The sequence below is a fragment of the Melopsittacus undulatus genome, chromosome 26 (genome assembly GCF_012275295.1).
Source record: "Melopsittacus undulatus isolate bMelUnd1 chromosome 26, bMelUnd1.mat.Z, whole genome shotgun sequence".
NCBI classification, from domain to species: Eukaryota; Metazoa; Chordata; class Aves; order Psittaciformes; family Psittaculidae; genus Melopsittacus; species Melopsittacus undulatus.
The window spans coordinates 229423-248752 of NC_047552.1; the positions used below are offsets into that span (position 1 = coordinate 229423).

A 19330-nucleotide genomic window follows, 5' to 3' on the forward strand; every position below is an offset into this window, starting at 1 on the left:
CCATGGTCCATCCCAGCACCCATCCCAGTATCCCATGGTCCATCCCAGCACCCCATGGTCCATCCCAGCACCCATCCCAGCATCCCATGGTCCATCCCAGTATCCCATGGTCCATCCCAGCACCCATCCCAGTATCCCATGGTCCATCCCAGTATCCCATGGTCCATCCCAGCACCCATCCCAGCACCCATGGTCCATCCCAGTATCCCATGGTCCATCCCAGTATCCCATGGTCCATCCCAGTATCCCATGGTCCATCCCAGTATCCCATGGTCCATCCCATGGTCCATCCCAGCACCCCATGGTCCATCCCAGCACCCATCCCAGTATCCCATGGTCCATCCCAGTATCCCATGGTCCATCCCAGTATCCCATGGTCCATCCCATGGTCCATCCCAGCACACATCCCAGCATCCCATGGTCCATCCCAACATCCCATGGTCCATCCCAGCACCCATCCCAGCACCCATCCCAGTATCTCATGGTCCATCCCAGTACCCATCCCAGTATCTCATGGTCCATCCCAGTACCCATCCCAGTATCTCATGGTCCATCCCAGTACCCATCCCAGCATCCCATGGTCCATCCCATGGTCCATCCCAGTACCCATCCCAGTATCCCATGGTCCATCCCAGTACCCATCCCAGTATCCCATGGTCCATCCCATGGTCCATCCCTTGCTCCTCCCCCTGGGCGGAGCCATTGGCACAAAAGCCGATCCCAACAAACTGGGACACGCCAGGATACACTGGGATTATACTGGGATTACACTGGGATTACACTGGGATACGGCACGGACACAACAGGGATAGGAGGTGATGGGGGGGTTGGGGGGGGCATGGGGGGGCAATGGGGGGTCCATGGGGGGGGATAAAGGGAGGGATAAAGGGGGGATATGGGGATGGGGAGAGGGGAAAAGGAGGAAGGAGGAGGAGGAAGAGGGAAGTGGGATAAGGAGGAAGGGAGGGGGAAGGAAGGAGGGGGATGGAGGAGGATGAAGATAGGATGGAAGGGGATGGAGGGGGATGAAGATGGGATGAAGATGGGATGAAGATGGGATGGAGGGGGATGAAGATGGGATGAAGATGGGATGGAGATGGGATGAAGATGGGATGAAGATGGGATGGAGATGGGATGGAGGAGGATGAAGATGGGATGGAGGAGGATGAAGATGGGATGGAGGAGGATGAAGATAGGATGGAAGGGGATGGAGATGGGATGAAGATGGGATGAAGATGGGATGAAGATGGGATGAAGATGGGATGAGGACGGGATGGAGGAGGATGAAGGGGATGGATGAAGTCAGGAATCAGGTGGGATGAAGGTTTTCTAGGATCCAGGTCCCCATTGACCCTTCCCTGTGTCCCCCCAGACCCATGGAGCTGCTGCCTCTGAGCCTGGTCCTGCTGCTGCTGGGTACAGCCCTGTCCCCATCCCCATATCCCAAACCCCATAGGGCAAACCCCACATCCCATATCCCACATCCCACATCCCACATCCCATATCCCACATCCCACATCCCATATCCCACATCCCATACCCCACATCCCATATCCCATATCCCATATCCCATATCCCACATCCCATATCCCACATCCCACATCCCATATCCCATATCCCACATCCCATACCCCACATCCCATATCCCATATCCCATATCCCATATCCCATATCCCATACCCCATATCCCATATCCCATATCCCACATCCCATATCCCATATCCCATATCCCATATCCCATATCCCACATCCCACATCCCACATCCCATATCCCATACCCCATATCCCACATCCCACATCCCACATCCCACATCCCACATCCCACATCCCACATCCCATATCCCACATCCCATATCCCACATCCCATATCCCACATCCCACATCCCACATCCCATATCCCATATCCCATATCCCACATCCCATATCCCACATCCCATATCCCATATCCCACATCCCATATCCCACATCCCATATCCCACATCCCACATCCCATATCCCATATCCCACATCCCACACCCCATACCCCATATCCCATACCCCATATCCCATATCCCATATCCCACATCCCATATCCCATATCCCACATCCCATATCCCACACCCCACACCCCATACCCCATATCCCATATCCCACATCCCACATCCCATATCCCATATCCCACATCCCATATCCCATACCCCATATCCCATTGATATCCCACATCCCATATCCCATACCCCATACCCCACATCCCATATCCCACACCCCACACCCCATATCCCATATCCCACATCCCATACCCCACACCCCATATCCCATATCCCACATCCCATACCCCACATCCCATATCCCATATCCCTATCCCAGGCGGATCCCGGACGCAGGACGAGGACAGGATCATTGGGGGCTATCCCTGTGTGCCCCATATCCCATATCCCATATCCCACATCCCATATCCCATACCCCATACCCCATACCCCACATCCCATATCCCATATCCCATATCCCATACCCCATACCCCATACCTCACATCCCATATCCCATATCCCATATCCCATATCCCATACCCCATACCCCATACCCCACATCCCACATCCCACATCCCACATCCCATATCCCATACCCCATACCCCACATCCCATATCCCATATCCCATATCCCATACCCCATACCCCATACCTCACATCCCACATCCCACATCCCATATCCCATACCCCATACCCCATACCTCACATCCCACATCCCACATCCCATATCCCATACCCCATACCCCACATCCCATATCCCATATCCCATATCCCCTATCCCAGGTGGATCCCGTGGGCAGGACGAGGACAGGATCATTGGGGGCTATCCCTGTGTGCCCCATTCCCATATCCCATATCCCATATCCCACATCCCTATCCCAGGTGGATCCCGGGGGCAGGACGAGGACAGGATCATTGGGGGCTATCCCTGTGTGCCCCATTCCCATATCCCATATCCCATACCCCATATCCCATTGATATCCCATATCCCTATCCCAGGCGGGTCCCGGACGCAGGACGAGGACAGGATCATTGGGGGCTATCCCTGTGTGCCCCATTCCCAACCATGGCAGGTTTACATCTACAGCCCCGTGCGCTGTGGGGGGATCCTGGTTAGGGACAACTGGGTCCTGTCGGCTGCACATTGTAACAGCAGGTGGGATATGGGGTGTGCGATATGGGGTATATGGGATGTGGGGTATATGAGATATGGGGTGTGGGATATGGGGTGTGGGATGTGGGATGTGGGGTGTGGGATATGGGGTGTGGGGTGTGGGATATGGGGTATGGGATATGGGGTGTGGGGTGTGGGATATGGGGTGTGGGGTGTGGGGTATGGGGTATGGGGTGTGGGGTATGGGGTGTGGGGTATGAGATATGGGGTGTGGGGTGTGGGGTATGGGGTATGGGGTGTGGGGTATGAGATATGGGGTGTGGGGTGTGGGGTATGGGGTGTGGGGTATGGGGTGTGGGGTATGGGGTATGGGGTGTGGGATATGGGGTATAGTTATGGGATATGGGGTGTGGGGTATGGGGTGTGGGATATGGGGTATAGTTATGGGATATGGGGTATGGGGACACATCCCATGGACATGCCCATGAATAGATGGCACAAGCTCTCTCAGGGAGACACCCCATGGTGTGTAGACAGGACAGCCCCCATGTCCCATCCCCCCCCTCCCCCCTGCATCCCCCACCCCACATCCATGGGTCCCACAGGGGTCTCCGGCTCCGCCTGGGCGAGAACAACCTGCAGCAGCAGGAGGGGACGGAGCAGAACCGCCTGGTGGCCAAGGCCATCCCGCACCCGGCCTTCAACCCCACTACCCTGGACAACGACCTCCTCCTGCTCAAGCTGGACCGACCCGTGGGGCTGGGACGCGCCATACGGCCCCTGGCGCTGCCCCGTTCCTGTGCTCCTGCCGGCACCACCTGCCTGGTGTCGGGGTGGGGAACCGTCACCAGCCCTCAGGGTGAGATGGGAAGTCAATGGGGATCCATAGGGAGCCTGTAGTAAACCTGGAGAAAACCTATAGTAGGGCCCCCCCAGTGCCACCTGCCTGGTCTCGGGCTGGGGAACAGTCACCAGCCCTCAGGGTGAGATGGGAAGTCAATGGGGACACGTAGGGAACCTGTAGTAAACCTGTAGTAAACCTATAGTAGGGCTATAGTAAGGCCACCCCAGTGCCACCTGCCTGGTGTCAGGGTGGGGAACCGTCACCAGCCCTCAGGGTGAGATGGGAAGTCAATGGGGATCCATAGGGAACGTGTAGTAACCCTATAGTAGGGTTATAGTAAGGCCCCCCAGTGCCACCTGACTGATCTCAGGGTGGGGAGCCATCACCAGCCCACAGGGTGAGCCGGGCAGTCAATGGGGATCCATAAGGAACGTGTAGTAAACCTGTAGTAAACCTATAGTAGGGCTATAGTAAGGCCCCCTCAGTGCCACCTGCCTGGTGTCAGGGTGGGGAACCGTCACCACCCCACAGGGTGAGCTGGGAAGTCAATGGGGATCCATAGGGAACGTGTAGTAAACCTGTAGTAAACCTATATTAGGTTTATAGTAAGGCCCCCTCAGTGGGGGCCTGGTCTCAGGCTGGGGAACTGTCACCACCCCACATGGTGAGCCAGGAAGTCAATGGAGATCCATAGAGAACCTGTAGTAAACCTATAGTAGAGCTATAGTAAGGCGCCCCCCAGTGCCACCTGCCTGGTCTTGGGCTGGGGAACCGTCACCAGCCCTCAGGGTGAGCTGGGAAGTCAATGGGGACACGTAGGGAGCCTGTAGTAAACCTGGAGTAAACCTATAGTAGGGTTATAGTAAGGCCTCCCCCCACCACCTGCCTGATCTCAGGGTGGGGAACCGTCACCAGCCCTCAGGGTGAGCTGGGAAGTCAATGGGGATCCATAGGGAACGTGTAGTAAACCTATAGTAGGTTTATAGTAAGGCCCCCTCAGTGGGGCCCTGGTCTCAGGCTGGGGAACTGTCACCACCCCACATGGTGAGCCAGGAAGTCAATGGAGATCCATAGAGAACCTGTAGTAAACCTATAGTAGAGCTATAGTAAGGCGCCCCCCAGTGCCACCTGCCTGGTCTCGGGCTGGAGAACCGTCACCAGCCCACAGGGTGAGCTAGGGAGTCAATGGGGACCCGTAGGGAACGTGTAGTAAACCTGGAGTAAACCTATAGTAGGGCTATAGTAAGGCCACCCTAGTGGCACCTGCCCGGTCTCAGGGTGGGGAACCATTGCCAGCCCCCAAGATGAGCCAGGAAGTCAATGAGAACCCATAAGGAACCTGTAGTAAACCTATAGTAGGGCTATAGTAAGGCACCCCCCAGTGCCACCTGCCTGGTCTCAAGAGTAGGAAACCAAACAGCCCCCAGGGTGAGCTGGGAAGCCAATGGGGACCCATAGGGAACCTGTAGTAATCCTATAGTAGGGTTATAGTAAGGCCCCCCAGTGCCACCTGCCTGGTCTCAGGGTGGGGAACCATCACCACCCCACAGGATGAGCCAGGAAGTCAATGGGGATCCATAGAGAACCTGTAATAAACCTATAGTGAGGCTATAGTAAGGCCCCCCCAGTGCCACCTGCCTGGTCTCAGGGTAGGGAACCATCACCACCCCACAGGGTAAGCCGGAAAGTCAATGGGGACACAAGGGAACCTGTAGTAAACCTGTAGCAACCCCCACCTGCTTCCATCAGCCTTGTTTGGGGCTGGGGAACCACCACCACCCCCTACGAGTAGCCTGTAAATGATGGCCAACCTACCAGTAACCCCTCCATCACCTCCCACTGGCCTAGGAGCAACACCAGGGCTCGGGTTCACCTATGAGTAACCTATGAGTAACTTATGAGTAACCTACGAGTAACCTCATAGTAGCCCCCAGAGCACCCCAGGAGCCCCCTGGGGGTGTCCCCGATCCCCTTTTGACCCCCGACCCCCTTTTGACCCCCCCCCCCACCCCGCTGCCCACAGTGACCCTGCCCCGGCAACTGATCTGTGCCTATGTGGACATCCTGCCCGACGCCGCCTGTCGTCGAGCCTACCCGCAGCGCGTGACCCCCAACATGCTTTGCGCTGGGGTGCGCAACCAGCGCATCGACTCCTGCCAGGTACCTGTGGGGGGGGACACCCCAAAAGCATCCAACCCCAAATCCTCACCTCACCCCCCCCAACTCAACCCCTTCACCCCATCATGGTGGCTCCCATCCCCACGTGGCCTTCAACCCAAGGACCTCCTGCTCCACCAATGGAGCACCCAGAAGCATCCCCGACGCCAAACTTGGGGTGTCCCCTATCTAACTATGGGATGTCTCCCCCCATAGGGCGATTCTGGGGGGCCCCTGTCCTGCAATGGGACCCTCCAGGGCATCGTGTCCTGGGGGCTGCAGACCTGCGCCCTGCCTGGGCGCCCTGGGGTCTACACCCGCGTCTGCAACTACGTGGGCTGGATCGAGAACACCATGAACCGCAACTAGGACACGCCAAGGACACGCTAAGGACATGCTAAGGACACGCTAAGAACACGCTAAGGGCATGGGACATGGAGCTGGACTGCTCTAGACCACAACTACACGGAGCTGGGCCACCAGAGACTATGAGTAGGGACACAAGGACATGGCTAAGGACCACCATGGGCACTATGGACTATGAGTAGGGACATAAGGACATGGATAAGAACCATTATGGACCACTGTGGACTATGAGTAAGGACATAAGGACATGGATAAGAACCATTATGGACCACTGTGGACTATGAGTAAGGACATAAGGACAGCGGTAATGACCACCATGGACCACTATGGACTAAGAGTGAGGACATAAAACATAAAGACATGGATAAGGACCATTATAGACCACTATGGACTATGAGTAAGGACATAAGGACAGCGGTAATGACCACCATGGACCACTATGGACTAAGAGTGAGGACATAAAACATAAAGACATGGATGAGGACCACCATGGACCACTATGGACTATGAGTAAGGACACAAGGACATGGATAAGGACCATCATGGACCACCATTGACCACAAGTAGGGCCATAGATGGAGGTGGACCCCCACGGACTATGAGTAAGGACATCAGGACATGGGTAAGAACCATCATGGACCACTATGGACTATGAGTAAGAACATAAGGACATGGTAAGGACCATCATGGACAACCATTGACCACAAGTAGGGCCATAGATGGAGATGGGCCACTATGGACTACGAGTAAGGACATAAGGACATGGATAAGAACCATCATGGACCACTATGACTATGAGTAGGGACGTAAGGACATGGATAAGGCCATCGTGGACCACTATAAACTATGAGTAGGGACATAAGGACATGGATAAGGACCATCATGGACCACTATAGACTATGAGTAAGGACATAAGGACATGGATAAGGACCACCATGGACCACTATGGACTATGAGTAGGGACATAAGGACATGGACAAGGACCATTGTGGACCACTATGGACTATGAGTAAGGACATAAGAACATGGATAAGGACACTATGGACTACGAGTAAGGGACACAAGGACATGGATAAGGACCATCATGGGCACTATGGACTATGAGTAAGGACATAAGGACATGGATAAGGACCATCATGGACCACCATTGACCACAGCCAAGCCCATACATGGAGATGGACCACTATGGACTATGAGTAGGGACACAAGGACATAGACCTGGCCCACCGCAGACCACCATGGACCACCATAGACCACTATGGAGCACAAACAGGGCCCAATAAAGCAGGAGTAAAGCCAATGTTGAGCCCATCTCCATGGTCCCCATCCCAGCACCCCCCGAGATGCATCCGGATGGGCTCCTCCATTGAGGTCTTTATTGAGGGGGGACATGGGGACACCAAGGGGGTGATTGGGGGTGACCACCTCAAACAGGGGGTGAGGAAGGGGAGGAGGAGTGTGATGGTGGGGGACCAAGATGGCCGGATGGCCACCTCCACCTCCCCACCTGATTGGCCAATCCCCTTCCTCCTCCCCCCATCCCAACCAATGGGATGAGGCCGCAGCTCCCCCTGCACCAATCCCAAGCAAGGGCTCAGAGAAGCCCTATTAGATGTGGTGGGACCCATAACCCACGTCCTCACCTCCCCTGCTTCCATGTCCTCCCATTGGGAGGCTCCTTCCCCCCCCAGCTCCAATGGGCCCCCCATTGGCCCAGTGCTGGTACTGGTTACATGGCACTGGGAGCACTGGGAGCACTGGGAGCCGGGGGGCGGTGCCAATGGGTCTCCTTGAAGACAAACCAGCAGCTGCCCAGCCACAGGATGAGGTTGAGGAAGCCGAAGACCTGGATGGGAGGAAGAGGATGGGGATGAAGCCCATGGACAAGGACCCCATAGGGGTCCCCATTGTGTGTGCCCCATAGCAGCACCCACCACGGAGACGTTGAGGGCACCCATAGGGGTGGTCTGTGGGGTGCAGATGACAGCCGGGGGGTGGCAATGGGGCAGGGGAGCCCCCACTGACACCTTGATGTCCGTCAGGGCCTTGGCCCATGCCGAGGAGGCCACGAGCCATAGGAAGGAGAAGGCAGCAGTGGCCAGGAAATCCTATAGGAGACAATGGGAGAGGTTGGGAAATGGGGGGGGGGGACACCCCAAATCCAATGGGATATGGGGTGGGAAGGGAGCTCCATGTGCTATGGAGCTTGGGGTCCATAGGAACATGGTGGGACCCCAATAGGACCTTACCCTGTGTCCTGGTCATGGCAGCAGAAGGGAAGGACAGAGGAAGGTTATGGGGCAGCCCCAGTGTCCCAATGGGAAGTGCAATGGGATTGGGAGCAATGGGGGGGGGGGAGGGGAGGAGCAAGGGGGGGGGAATGGATGGATGGGGGGTGGGGGAGATGATGGAGACAACATGGGGGATGGTGATTGGAGGATGGGGGATGATGCTGGATGGTGATTGGTTGGATGGATGATGGTTGGATGGATGGTGATTGGATGATGATGGATGAATGCTGGATGCTGATTGGACGCACACATCGCGCTCACACCCCACCCCATAAACCCCCCCCTGTGATTGGCCAGAGCCCCTCTAACCCCCCCTGTGATTGGCCAGACCCCCTCTAACCCCCCCTGTGATTGGTCAGAGCCCCTCTAACCCCCTCTGTGATTGGCCAGACCCCCTCTAACCCCCCCTGTGATTGGTCCATCCCCCTCTAACCCCCCCTGTGATTGGCCAGAGCCCCTCTAACCCCCCCTGTGATTGGCCAGAGCCCCTCTAACCCCCCCTGTGATTGGCCAGAGCCCCTCTAACCCCCCCTGTGATTGGCAAGACCCCCTCTAACCCCCCCTGTGATTGGTCCATCACCCTCTAACCCACTCTGTGATTGGTCCATCCCCACTCACCACCATGGGCATGCGGCTCCCAGCCCCACGGTACCGGTGCAGCCACCGCAGCAGCACCAGCAGCTCACACCTCACCCCTCTAACCCCCCCTGTGATTGGCCAGAGCCCCTCTAACCCCCCCCTGTGATTGGTCAGAGCCCCTCTAACCCCCCCCTGTGATTGGCCAGAGCCCCTCTAACCCCCTCTGTGATTGGCCAGAGCCCCTCTAACCCCCTCTGTGATTGGCCAGAGCCCCTCTAACCCCCCCCTGTGATTGGCCAGAGCCCCTCTAACCCCCCCTGTGATTGGTCAGAGCCCCTCTAACCCCCCCTGTGATTGGTCAGAGCCCCTCTAACCCCCCCTGTGATTGGTCCATCCCCCTCTAACCCCCCCTGTGATTGGCCAGACCCCCTCTAACCCCCCCTGTGATTGGCCAGACCCCCTCTAACCCCCCCTGTGATTGGCCAGAGCCCCTCTAACCCCCCCTGTGACTGGCCAGAGCCCCCTCTAACCCCCCCTGTGATTGGCCAGCCCCCCCTCTAACCCGCTCTGTGATTGGTCAGAGCCCCTCTAACCCCCCCTGTGATTGGCCAGAGCCCCTCTAACCCGCTCTGTGATTGGTCCATCCCCCTCTAACCCGCTCTGTGATTGGCTGATCCCACACTCACCACCATAGGCATGCGGCTCCCAGCCCCACGGTACCGCGGCAGCCACCGCAGCAGCACCAGCAGCTCAAACCTCACCCCTCTAACCTCCCCTGTGATTGGCCAGAGCCCCTCTAACCCCCCCTGTGATTGGCCAGAGCCCCTCTAACCCCCCCTGTGATTGGCCAGAGCCCCTCTAACCCCCCCTGTGATTGGCCAGAGCCCCTCTAACCCCTCTGTGATTGGCTGATCCCGTCTAACCCCCCCTGTGATTGGCCAGAGCCCCTCTAACCCCCCCTGTGATTGGTCCATCCCCACTCACCACCATGGGCATGCGGCTCCCAGCCCCACGGTACCGCGGCAGCCACCGCAGCAGCACCAGCAGCTCACACCTCACCCCTCTAACCCCCCCTGTGATTGGTCCATCCCCCTCTAACCCCCCCTGTGATTGGTCCATCCCCCTCTAACCCCTGCTGTGATTGGTCCATCCCCACTCACCACCATGGGCATGCGGCTCCCAGCCCCACGGTACCGCGGCAGCCACCGCAGCAGCACCAGCAGCTCACACCTCACCCCTCTAACCCCCCCTGTGATTGGCCAGACCCCTCTAACCCCCCCTGTGATTGGCTGATCCCCTCTAACCCCCCCTGTGATTGGCTGATCCCCTCTAACTCCCTCTGTGATTGGCCAGAGCCCCTCTAACCCCCCTGTGATTGGCCAGAGCCCCTCTAACCCCCCTGTGATTGGTCAGAGCCCCTCTAACCCCCTCTGTGATTGGTCCATCCCCCTCTAACCCCCCTGTGATTGGCCAGAGCCCCTCTAAACCCCCATGATTGGCCAGAGCCCCTCTAACCCCCCCTGTGATTGGCCAGACCCCCTCTAACCCCCTCTGTGATTGGTCCATCCCCCTCTAACCCCCCCTGTGATTGGTCCATCCCCCTCTAACCCCCCTGTGATTGGTCAGAGCCTCTCTAACCCCCCCCTGTGATTGGTCAGAGCCCCTCTAACCCCCTCTGTGATTGGCCAGCCCCCCTCTAACCCCCCCTGTGATTGGCCAGAGCCCCTCTAACCCCCCCTGTGATTGGTCCATCCCCCTCTAACCCCCCCTGTGATTGGCCAGACCCCCTCTAACCCCCCCTGTGATTGGCCAGAGCCCCTCTAACCCCCCCTGTGATTGGTCAGACCCCCTCTAACCCCCCCTGTGATTGGCCAGACCCCCTCTAACCCCCCTGTGATTGGCCAGAGCCCCTCTAACCCCCCCTGTGATTGGTCCATCCCCCTCTAACCCTGCCTGTGATTGGCCAGAGCCCCTCTAACCCCCCCTGTGATTGGCCAGAGCCCCTCTAACCCCCCCTGTGATTGGCCAGAGCCCCTCTAACCCCCCTGTGATTGGCCAGAGCCCCTCTAACCCCCCTGTGATTGGTCAGAGCCCATCTAACCCCCCCTGTGATTGGTCCATCCCCCTCTAACCCCCCCTGTGATTGGCCAGACCCCCTCTAACCCCTCTGTGATTGGTCAGACTCCCTCTAACCCCCTCTGTGATTGGCCAGAGCCCCTCTAACCCCCCCTGTGATTGGCTGATCCCCTCTAACCCCCCCTGTGATTGGCCAGACCCCCTCTAACCCGCTCTGTGATTGGTCCATCCCCCTCTAACCCCCCCTGTGATTGGTCCATCCCCCTCTAACCCCCCCTGTGATTGGCCAGACCCCCTCTAACCCCTCTGTGATTGGTCAGACTCCCTCTAACCCCCTCTGTGATTGGCCAGAGCCCCTCTAACCCCCCCTGTGATTGGCCAGAGCCCCTCTAACCCCCTCTGTGATTGGTCCATCCCCCTCTAACCCCCCCTGTGATTGGCTGATCCCCACTCACCACCATGGGCATGCGGCTCCCAGCCCCACGGTACCGCGGCAGCCACCGCAGCAGCACCAGCAGCTCACACCTCACCCCTCTAACCCCCCCTGTGATTGGCCAGAGCCCCTCTAACTGCTCTGTGATTGGTCCATCCCCCTCTAACCCCCTCTGTGATTGGCCAGAGCCCCTCTAACCCCCTCTGTGATTGGTCCATCCCCCTCTAACCCCTCCTGTGATTGGCCAGAGCCCCTCTAACCCCTCTGTGATTGGCCAGAGCCCCTCTAACCCCTCTGTGATTGGCCAGACCCCCTCTAACTGCTCTGTGATTGGCCAGACCCCCTCTAACCCCCTCTGTGATTGGTCCATCCCCCTCTAACCCGCTCTGTGATTGGCTGATCCTCACTCACCACCATGGGCATGCGGCTCCCAGCCCCACGGTACCGCGGCAGCCACCGCAGCAGCACCAGCAGCTCACACCTCACCCCTCTAACCCCCCCTGTGATTGGTCCATCCCCCTCTAACCTGCTCTGTGATTGGCCAGAGCCCCTCTAACCCCCTCTGTGATTGGTCCATCCCCCTCTAACCTGCTCTGTGATTGGCCAGAGCCCCTCTAACCCCCCCTGTGATTGGTCCATCCCACACTCACCACGGTTGGCATGCGGCTCCCGGTGCCGCGGTACCGCTGCAGCCACCGCAGCAGCACCATCAGCTCACACCTCACCCCTCTAACCCCCCCTGTGATTGGCCAGAGCCCCTCTAACCCCCCCTGTGATTGGTCCATCCCCCTCTAACCCCCCCTGTGATTGGTCCATCCCCCTCTAACCCGCTCTGTGATTGGCTGATCCTCACTCACCACCATGGGCATGCGGCTCCCGGTGCCACAGTACCGCGGCAGCCACCGCAGCAGCACCAGCAGCTCACACCTCACCCCTCTAACCCGCTCTGTGATTGGCCAGAGCCCCTCTAACCCCCCCTGTGATTGGCTGATCCCCTCTAACCCCCCCTGTGATTGGCTGATCCCCTCTAACCCCCCCTGTGATTGGCCAGAGCCCCTCTAACCCCCTCTGTGATTGGCCAGAGCCCCTCTAACCCCTCCTGTGATTGGTCAGACCCCCTCTAACCCCCGCTGTGATTGGCCAGAGCCCCTCTAACCCCCCCTGTGATTGGCCAGACCCCCTCTAACCCTCCCTGTGATTGGCCAGAGCCCCTCTAACCCCCCCTGTGATTGGCCAGAGCCCCTCTAACCCCCCCTGTGATTGGCTGATCCCCTCTAACCCCCCCTGTGATTGGCCAGAGCCCCTCTAACCCCCCCTGTGATTGGCCAGACCCCCTCTAACCCCCCCTGTGATTGGCCAGAGCCCCTCTAACCCCCCCTGTGATTGGTCCATCCCCCTCTAACCCGCTCTGTGATTGGCTGATCCCCACTCACCACCATGGGCATGCGGCTCCCGGTGCTGCGGTACCGCGGCAGCCACCGCAGCAGCACCAGCAGCTCACACCTCACCCCTCTAACTCCCCCTGTGATTGGTCAGAGCCCCTCTAACCCGCTCTGTGATTGGTCCATCCCCCTCTAACCCCCCCTGTGATTGGCTGATCCCACACTCACCACCATAGGCATGCGGCTCCCAGCCCCGCGGTACCGCGGCAGCCACCGCAGCAGCACCAGCAGCGCCATGAGGCTGTAGACGAAGGCTCCGGCACCGACAGTCACCATGAACTGTGCCGAGGACGAGAAGTCCCCGAGCAGGTGGATGTTGTGGGGCCAGGTCCCGTTACACAGCTCACGGAGGGAGGGGGAGAAGGTGGATTCGTGTAGGCTGGGGGGAGATGGGGGGTGTGAGGTGTGGGGCACACCATGGGGATGGGGGGGGCACCATGGGGATGGGGGTGCTATGGGGCAGCCCCACCACCATGGGGTACAAGGGTGATGTGAGGTATGGGGCACCCCATAGTTACAGAGGTGCTATGGGGCTGGGGGCACCCCATGGGGATGGGGGGCACACCATGGGTACAGGGGTGATGTGAGGTATGGGGCTGGGGGCACCCCATGGGGATGGGGGGCACACCATGGGTACAAGGGGCGCTATGAGGTATGGGGCTCCCCATGGGTATAGGGATGCTATGAGCTATGGGGCGGCCCCACCGCCATGGGTACAAGGGGCACTATGAGGTATGGGGCACCCCATGGGTACAAGGGGTGCTATGAGGTATGGGGCACCCCATGGGTACAGGGACAAGGGGGTCCATGGGGGATAGGGGGGAATGGGAATGGGGATGGGGATGGGAATGGGGATATGGATGGGGATAGGGGGGTCCCCATGGGTACAGGGGTGCTATGAGCTATGGGGCTCCCCATGGGTATAGGGATGCTATGAGCTATGGGGCGGCCCCACCGCCATGGGTACAGGGGTGCTATGAGCTATGGGGCACCCCATGGGTACAGGGGTGATATGAGGTATGGGGCTGGGGGCACCCCATGGGTACAAGGGTGATGTGAGGTATGGGGCACCCCATGGGTACAGGGACAAGGGGGTCCATGGGGGATAGGGGGGAATGGGAATGGGGATGGGGATGGGGATACGGATGGGGATGGGGGCTCCCCATAGGTACAGGGGTGCTATGAGATATGGGGATGGGGGGCACACCATGGGTACGGGGACAAGGGGGTCCATGGGGGATGGGGGCAATGGGGATGGGAATGGGGATGGGGCTGGGGGTGCCCCATGGGTACAGGGGTGATGTGAGATATGGGGCACCCCATGAGGATGGGGGGCACACCATGGGTACAAGGGGCGCTATGAGGTATGGGGCAGCCCATGGGTATAGGGATGCTATGAGCTATGGGGCGGCCCCACTGCCATGGGTACAAGGGGCACTATGAGGTATGGGGCTCCCCATGGGTACAGGGGTGATGTGAGATATGGGGCACCCCATGGGTACAGGGGTGCTATGAGGTATGGGGCTCCCCATGGGTACAGGGACAAGGGGGTCCATGGGGGATGGGGGGGATGGGGATGGGAATGGGGGCTCCCCATGGGTACAGGGGTGCTATGAGGTATGGGGCTCCCCATGGGTACAGGGACAAGGGGGTCCGTGGGGGAATGGGGGGGAATGAGGATGGGAGTGGGGATGGGAGTGGGGATGGGAATGGGGATACGGATGGGGATGGGGGGTCCCCATGGGTACAGGGGTGCTATGAGGTATGGGGCTGGGGGCTACCCATGGGGATGGGGTGGGCACCATGGGTATAGGGATGCTATGAGCTATGGGGCTGGGGGTGCCCCATGGGTACAGGGGTGATGTGAGATATGGGGCACCCCATGGGTACAGAGACAAGGGGATCCATGGGGGATAGAGGGAATGGGGATACGGATGGGGATGGGGATGGGAGTGGGGATGGGGATACGGATGGGGCTGAGGGGCTCCCCATGGGTACAAGGACAAGGGGGTCCATGGGGATGGGGGGGATGGGATGAAGGAGGGATGCAGAAGGGAATGGGGATGGAAGTGGGAATGGGGATGGGATGAATTGGGGAGGTGGGAAGAGGGATGGAAGTGGGAATGGGATGAAAGTGGAAATGAAGGGAGGAACCAGGTGGGAAAAGGGAATAGGGATGGGAATGGGGATGGGATGAAGAGAGGAAGGAATGGGAATGGGGATGGGAATGGGGATGGGGATGAAAGCGGGAATAGGGATGGGATGAAGGGGGGATTGAAGGGAGGAGGCAGGTGGGAAGAGGGAATGGGGATGGGAATGGGGATGGGATGAAGAGGGAGGGGAGGTGGGAAGAGGGAATGCAAATGGGAATGGGGATGGAAGTGGGAATAGGGATGGGATGGAGGGATTGAAGAGAGGAAGCAGGTGGGAAGAGGGATGGAAGTGGGAACAGGAATGGGATGAATATGGGATTGAAGGGAGGAGAGAGGTTGGAAGAGGGAATGGAAGTGGGATGAAGGGGGAGGTGGGAAGAGGGAATGGGAATGGGGATGGGATGAATATGGGATTGAAGAGAGAAAGCAGGTGGGAATAGGGAACAGGGATAGGGATGGGATGAAGGGGGGAGGGAGGTGGGAATGGGGATGGGAATGGGGGGGGATGGGGATGGGATGAAGGCAGGAAGGAGGGGGGAATGGGGATGGGATGGGGCTGGGAATGGGGATGGGAATAGGAATGGGGATGGGGATGGGAATGGGGCTGGGATGCAGGAGGAATGGATAGCAGGAGGCTCCGCCCCCTCCCTCCCCGCAGCCAATCAGCGCTCAGGGGGCGTGTCCTCACCGGAAGGGGTACCCGAGGGGGGCAGCGACGGACGTGTTGTGGCTGCCGCAGCTGAGCTGGATGCGGACGGAGCCTTGGAACCCGCCGAGGGTGGCGAAGGAGAAGATGGAGAAAAACTGCGGGAATGACGGGAAAAAGTGGGGAAAAAGTGGGAAAAAGTGGGAATTCTGACCCCAGATCCGTCGGGAATGGGATCCATGAAAAAAAAACGGGGAAAAACGGCCCAAAAATGAGGTTTTTAGGGGTTAAAATGAGGTTTTTAGGGGTTAAAACGACGGGGAAAGGGGAAAGTGGGAAAAAGTGGGAAAAAGTGGGAATTCCGGCCCCAAATCCCTCGGAAATGGGATCCCCCCCCAAAAAAAAACAGGGAAAAACGACCCAAAAATGAGGTTTTTAGGGGTTAAAATGAGAGAAGAATGGAAAAAGTGGGGGAAAGAGGGAAAAAGTGGGAAAATTTGGGAATTCCGGGAAAAAAAGGGAATTCCGGCCCCGAATCCCGCTGAGAATGGGATACCCCCCAAAAAACGGGGGAAAATGGCCCAAAAATGAGGTTTTTAGGGGCTAAAATGAGGTTTTTAGGGGTTGAAATGAGGGGGAAAGGGGAAAGTGGGAAAAAGTGGGAAAAAGTGGGAAAAAGTGGGAAAATTTGGGAATTCTGGAGCCGGAGCCGTCGGGAATGGGATGCACGAAAAAAAACGGGGAAAAATGGCCCAAAAATGAGGTTTTTAGGGCTTAAAATGAGGGGGAAAGGGGAAAGTGGGAAAAAGTGGGAATTATGGGAAAAAGTGGGAAAAAGTGGGAATTATGGGAAAAAGTGGGAAAAAGTGGGAATTCCGGCCCCAAATCCCTCGGAAATGGGATCCCCCCCCAAAAAAACAGGGAAAAACGACCCAAAAATGAGGTTTTTAGGAGTTAAAATGAGGGGGGAATGGGAAAAAGTGGGAAAAAGTGGGAAAATTCGGGAATTCTGGTCCTGAATCCCACTGGGAAAAGGATCACCCCAAAAAAAACAGGAAAAAACGACCCAAAAATGAAGTTTTTAGGCCTTAAAATGAGGTTTTTAGGGGTTAAAATGAGAGGAGAATGGAGAAAGTGGGCGAAAGAGGGAAAAAGTGGGAAAATTTGGGAATTCCAGGAAAAAGTGGGAATTCTGGCCCTAAATCCCTTGGGAATGGGATCCCCCTGAAAAAAATGGGGAAAAACGATCCCAAAATGAGGTTTTTAGGGCTTAAAATGAGGGGGGAATGGGAAAAGTGGGAAAAAGTGGGAAAAAGTGGGAAAATTTGGGAATTCCAGAGCCGGATCCCTTGGGAATGGGATCCACGAAAAAAAATGGGAAAAATGGCCCAAAAATGAGGTTTTTAGGGGTTAAAATGAGGGGAAAGTGGGAAAAAGTGGGAATTCTGGCCCCGAATCCCACTGGGAATGGGGCTCACACAGAAAGTGATGGAAAAAGGAAGATTTTGGGATAAAAATGGGTCAAAAAGGGACATTTTAGGGAATATCAGGGTGGGATTTGGGATTTTTAAGTGGGATTGACGGGAAAAATGGGAATTTTGGGTAAAAATAAAATGGGAATTGAGGAAAAATCTGGGATTTGAGGATTTTATGCAGGATTTGGTTCAAAGGAAGGAATTTTGGGATAAAATAAGGTGGGAAACGAGTCAAAAAGTAAAATTTAGGGATTCTGATTCCCCCCTATTCCCATTTCTGATCCCCCCATTCCCATCTCTCCCCCCAACACTCCCCATCCCATTCCCATTCCCATCCTGTTCCCATTCCCATTCCATTCCCATCCCAATCCCGTTCCCAATCCCGTTCCCATTCCCGTTCCTATCTCATTCTCCTTCCGATCCCCCCCATTCCCATCCCAACCCCCTCCATTCCCCCATTCCCATTCCCGATCCCGTTCCCATTCTCATCCCATTCCCCCCCGTTTCCATTCCTGTTCCCGTTCCCCCCCCATTCCCATCCAAATCCCCCCCATTCCCATCCCGATTGCCCCATTCCCCACCCATTTCCATTCCCGTTCCCATTCTCATCCCATTCCCATTACCATCCTGAGCCCATTCCCATGCCGATCCCGTTCCCATCCCCCCCATTCTCATCCCATCCCCATCCCCGTTCCCATTCACATCTCATTCCCATTCCCATCCCCCCCCATCCCAAACCCCCTCGTTCCCATTCCAGTTCCCATCCCCCCCCACCCCCTGCATTCCCGATCCCCTCCCATTCCCATTCCCGTTCCCATCCCGATCCCATTCCCCCCCCATTCCCGTCCCATTCTCCCCTCATTCTCATCTCGATCCCCCCCATTCCCATCCCCATCCCATTCCTGTTCCCGTCCCATTCTCGTCCTGATCCCCCCCATTCCCGTTCCCATCCCGATTCTCCCCCATTCCCATCCCAATTTCCCCCATCCCCCCAATTCCCATTCTCATCCCCATTCCCGTTCCCATCTCATTCCCATTCCCATCCCCCCCCCATCCCAAACCCCCCTCGTTCCCATTCCCATTCCCGATCCCATTCCCATCCCAATTCCCCCCCGTTCCCATCCCTTTCCCTCCCATTCCCCCCCATTTCCTTTCCCATTCCTATTCCCATTCCCATTCCATTCCCGTCCCAGTTCCCATCCCATTCCCATCCCCCCATTCCCATTCCCATTCCCATCCCATTATCATCCCCATTCCCCTCCCCCATTCCCATCCCATTCCCATTCCCATCCCAGTTCCCATCCCATTCCCCTCCCCCCCATTCCCATTCCCATTCCCATTCCAATCCTGATCCCATTCCCATCCCATTTCCATCCCAGTTCCCATCCCATTCCCATCCCCCCCATTCCCATTCCTGTTCCCATCCCGATCCCCCCCATTTCCCCCCCTCATTCCCATTCCATCCCCCCCATTCCCGATCCCATTCCCATTCCCATCCTGATCCCATTCCCATCCCAGTTCCCATCCCATTATCATCCCCATTCCCCTCCCCCCCCATCCCCATTCCCATTCCCGTCCCAGTTCCCATCCCATTCCCCTCCCCCCCCCCTCTCCCCTCCCCCCTCACCCCCTGCAGTCCTCGGCTCAGTCCCAGCGGTTCCCGGATCGGGCCCAGGTCCCATCTCGCCGCCGCCATCTTCCCCCCCTCGGAACTGACGTCACACGCCTCATTTGCATACCGAGCCCC

General features: G+C 57.6%; 2 protein-coding genes across 2 annotated transcripts; one reads left to right on the plus strand and one right to left on the minus strand.

Annotated features, from left to right (window-relative positions):
• Positions 1-714: 714 nt before the first annotated feature.
• Positions 715-7812, plus strand: LOC115947112 (trypsin-like). The gene is made up of 6 exons (XM_034072330.1): positions 715-815; positions 1373-1416; positions 3007-3163; positions 3727-3980; positions 5989-6125; positions 6339-7812. Exons 2-6 carry the CDS (start codon positions 1377-1379, stop codon positions 6489-6491), a joined length of 741 nt encoding a protein of 246 aa, XP_033928221.1. The 5' UTR covers positions 715-815; positions 1373-1376; the 3' UTR covers positions 6492-7812.
• LOC117437731 (synaptophysin-like protein 1) lies at positions 7802-19310 on the minus strand. Its single transcript, XM_034072332.1, has 5 exons — positions 19211-19310; positions 16151-16266; positions 13478-13688; positions 8423-8596; positions 7802-8334 (listed from the first exon to the last, which is right to left on the minus strand). The coding sequence occupies exons 1-5, from the start codon at positions 19277-19279 to the stop codon at positions 8218-8220; spliced, it is 687 nt and encodes a 228-aa protein (XP_033928223.1). The 5' UTR covers positions 19280-19310; the 3' UTR covers positions 7802-8217.
• Between the last annotated feature and the right edge of the window lie 20 nt (positions 19311-19330).

Coding starts and splice junctions, on each gene's coding strand:
- LOC115947112 (XM_034072330.1), top strand. CDS start 1,377: ATGGAGCTGCTGCCTCTGAGCCTGGTCCTGCTGCTGCTGG. Junction 1,417..3,006: donor CCTGGTCCTGCTGCTGCTGG/GTACAGCCCTGT, acceptor TCCCTATCCCAG/GCGGGTCCCGGACGCAGGAC. Junction 3,981..5,988: donor AACCGTCACCAGCCCTCAGG/GTGAGATGGGAA, acceptor CGCTGCCCACAG/TGACCCTGCCCCGGCAACTG.
- LOC117437731 (XM_034072332.1), bottom strand. CDS start 19,279: ATGGCGGCGGCGAGATGGGACCTGGGCCCGATCCGGGAACCGCTGGGA. Junction 8,597..13,477: donor GGAGCCGCATGCCTATGGTG/GTGAGTGTGGGA, acceptor TGTCTCCTATAG/GATTTCCTGGCCACTGCTGC. Junction 8,335..8,422: donor GTGCCCTCAACGTCTCCGTG/GTGGGTGCTGCT, acceptor CCTCCCATCCAG/GTCTTCGGCTTCCTCAACCT.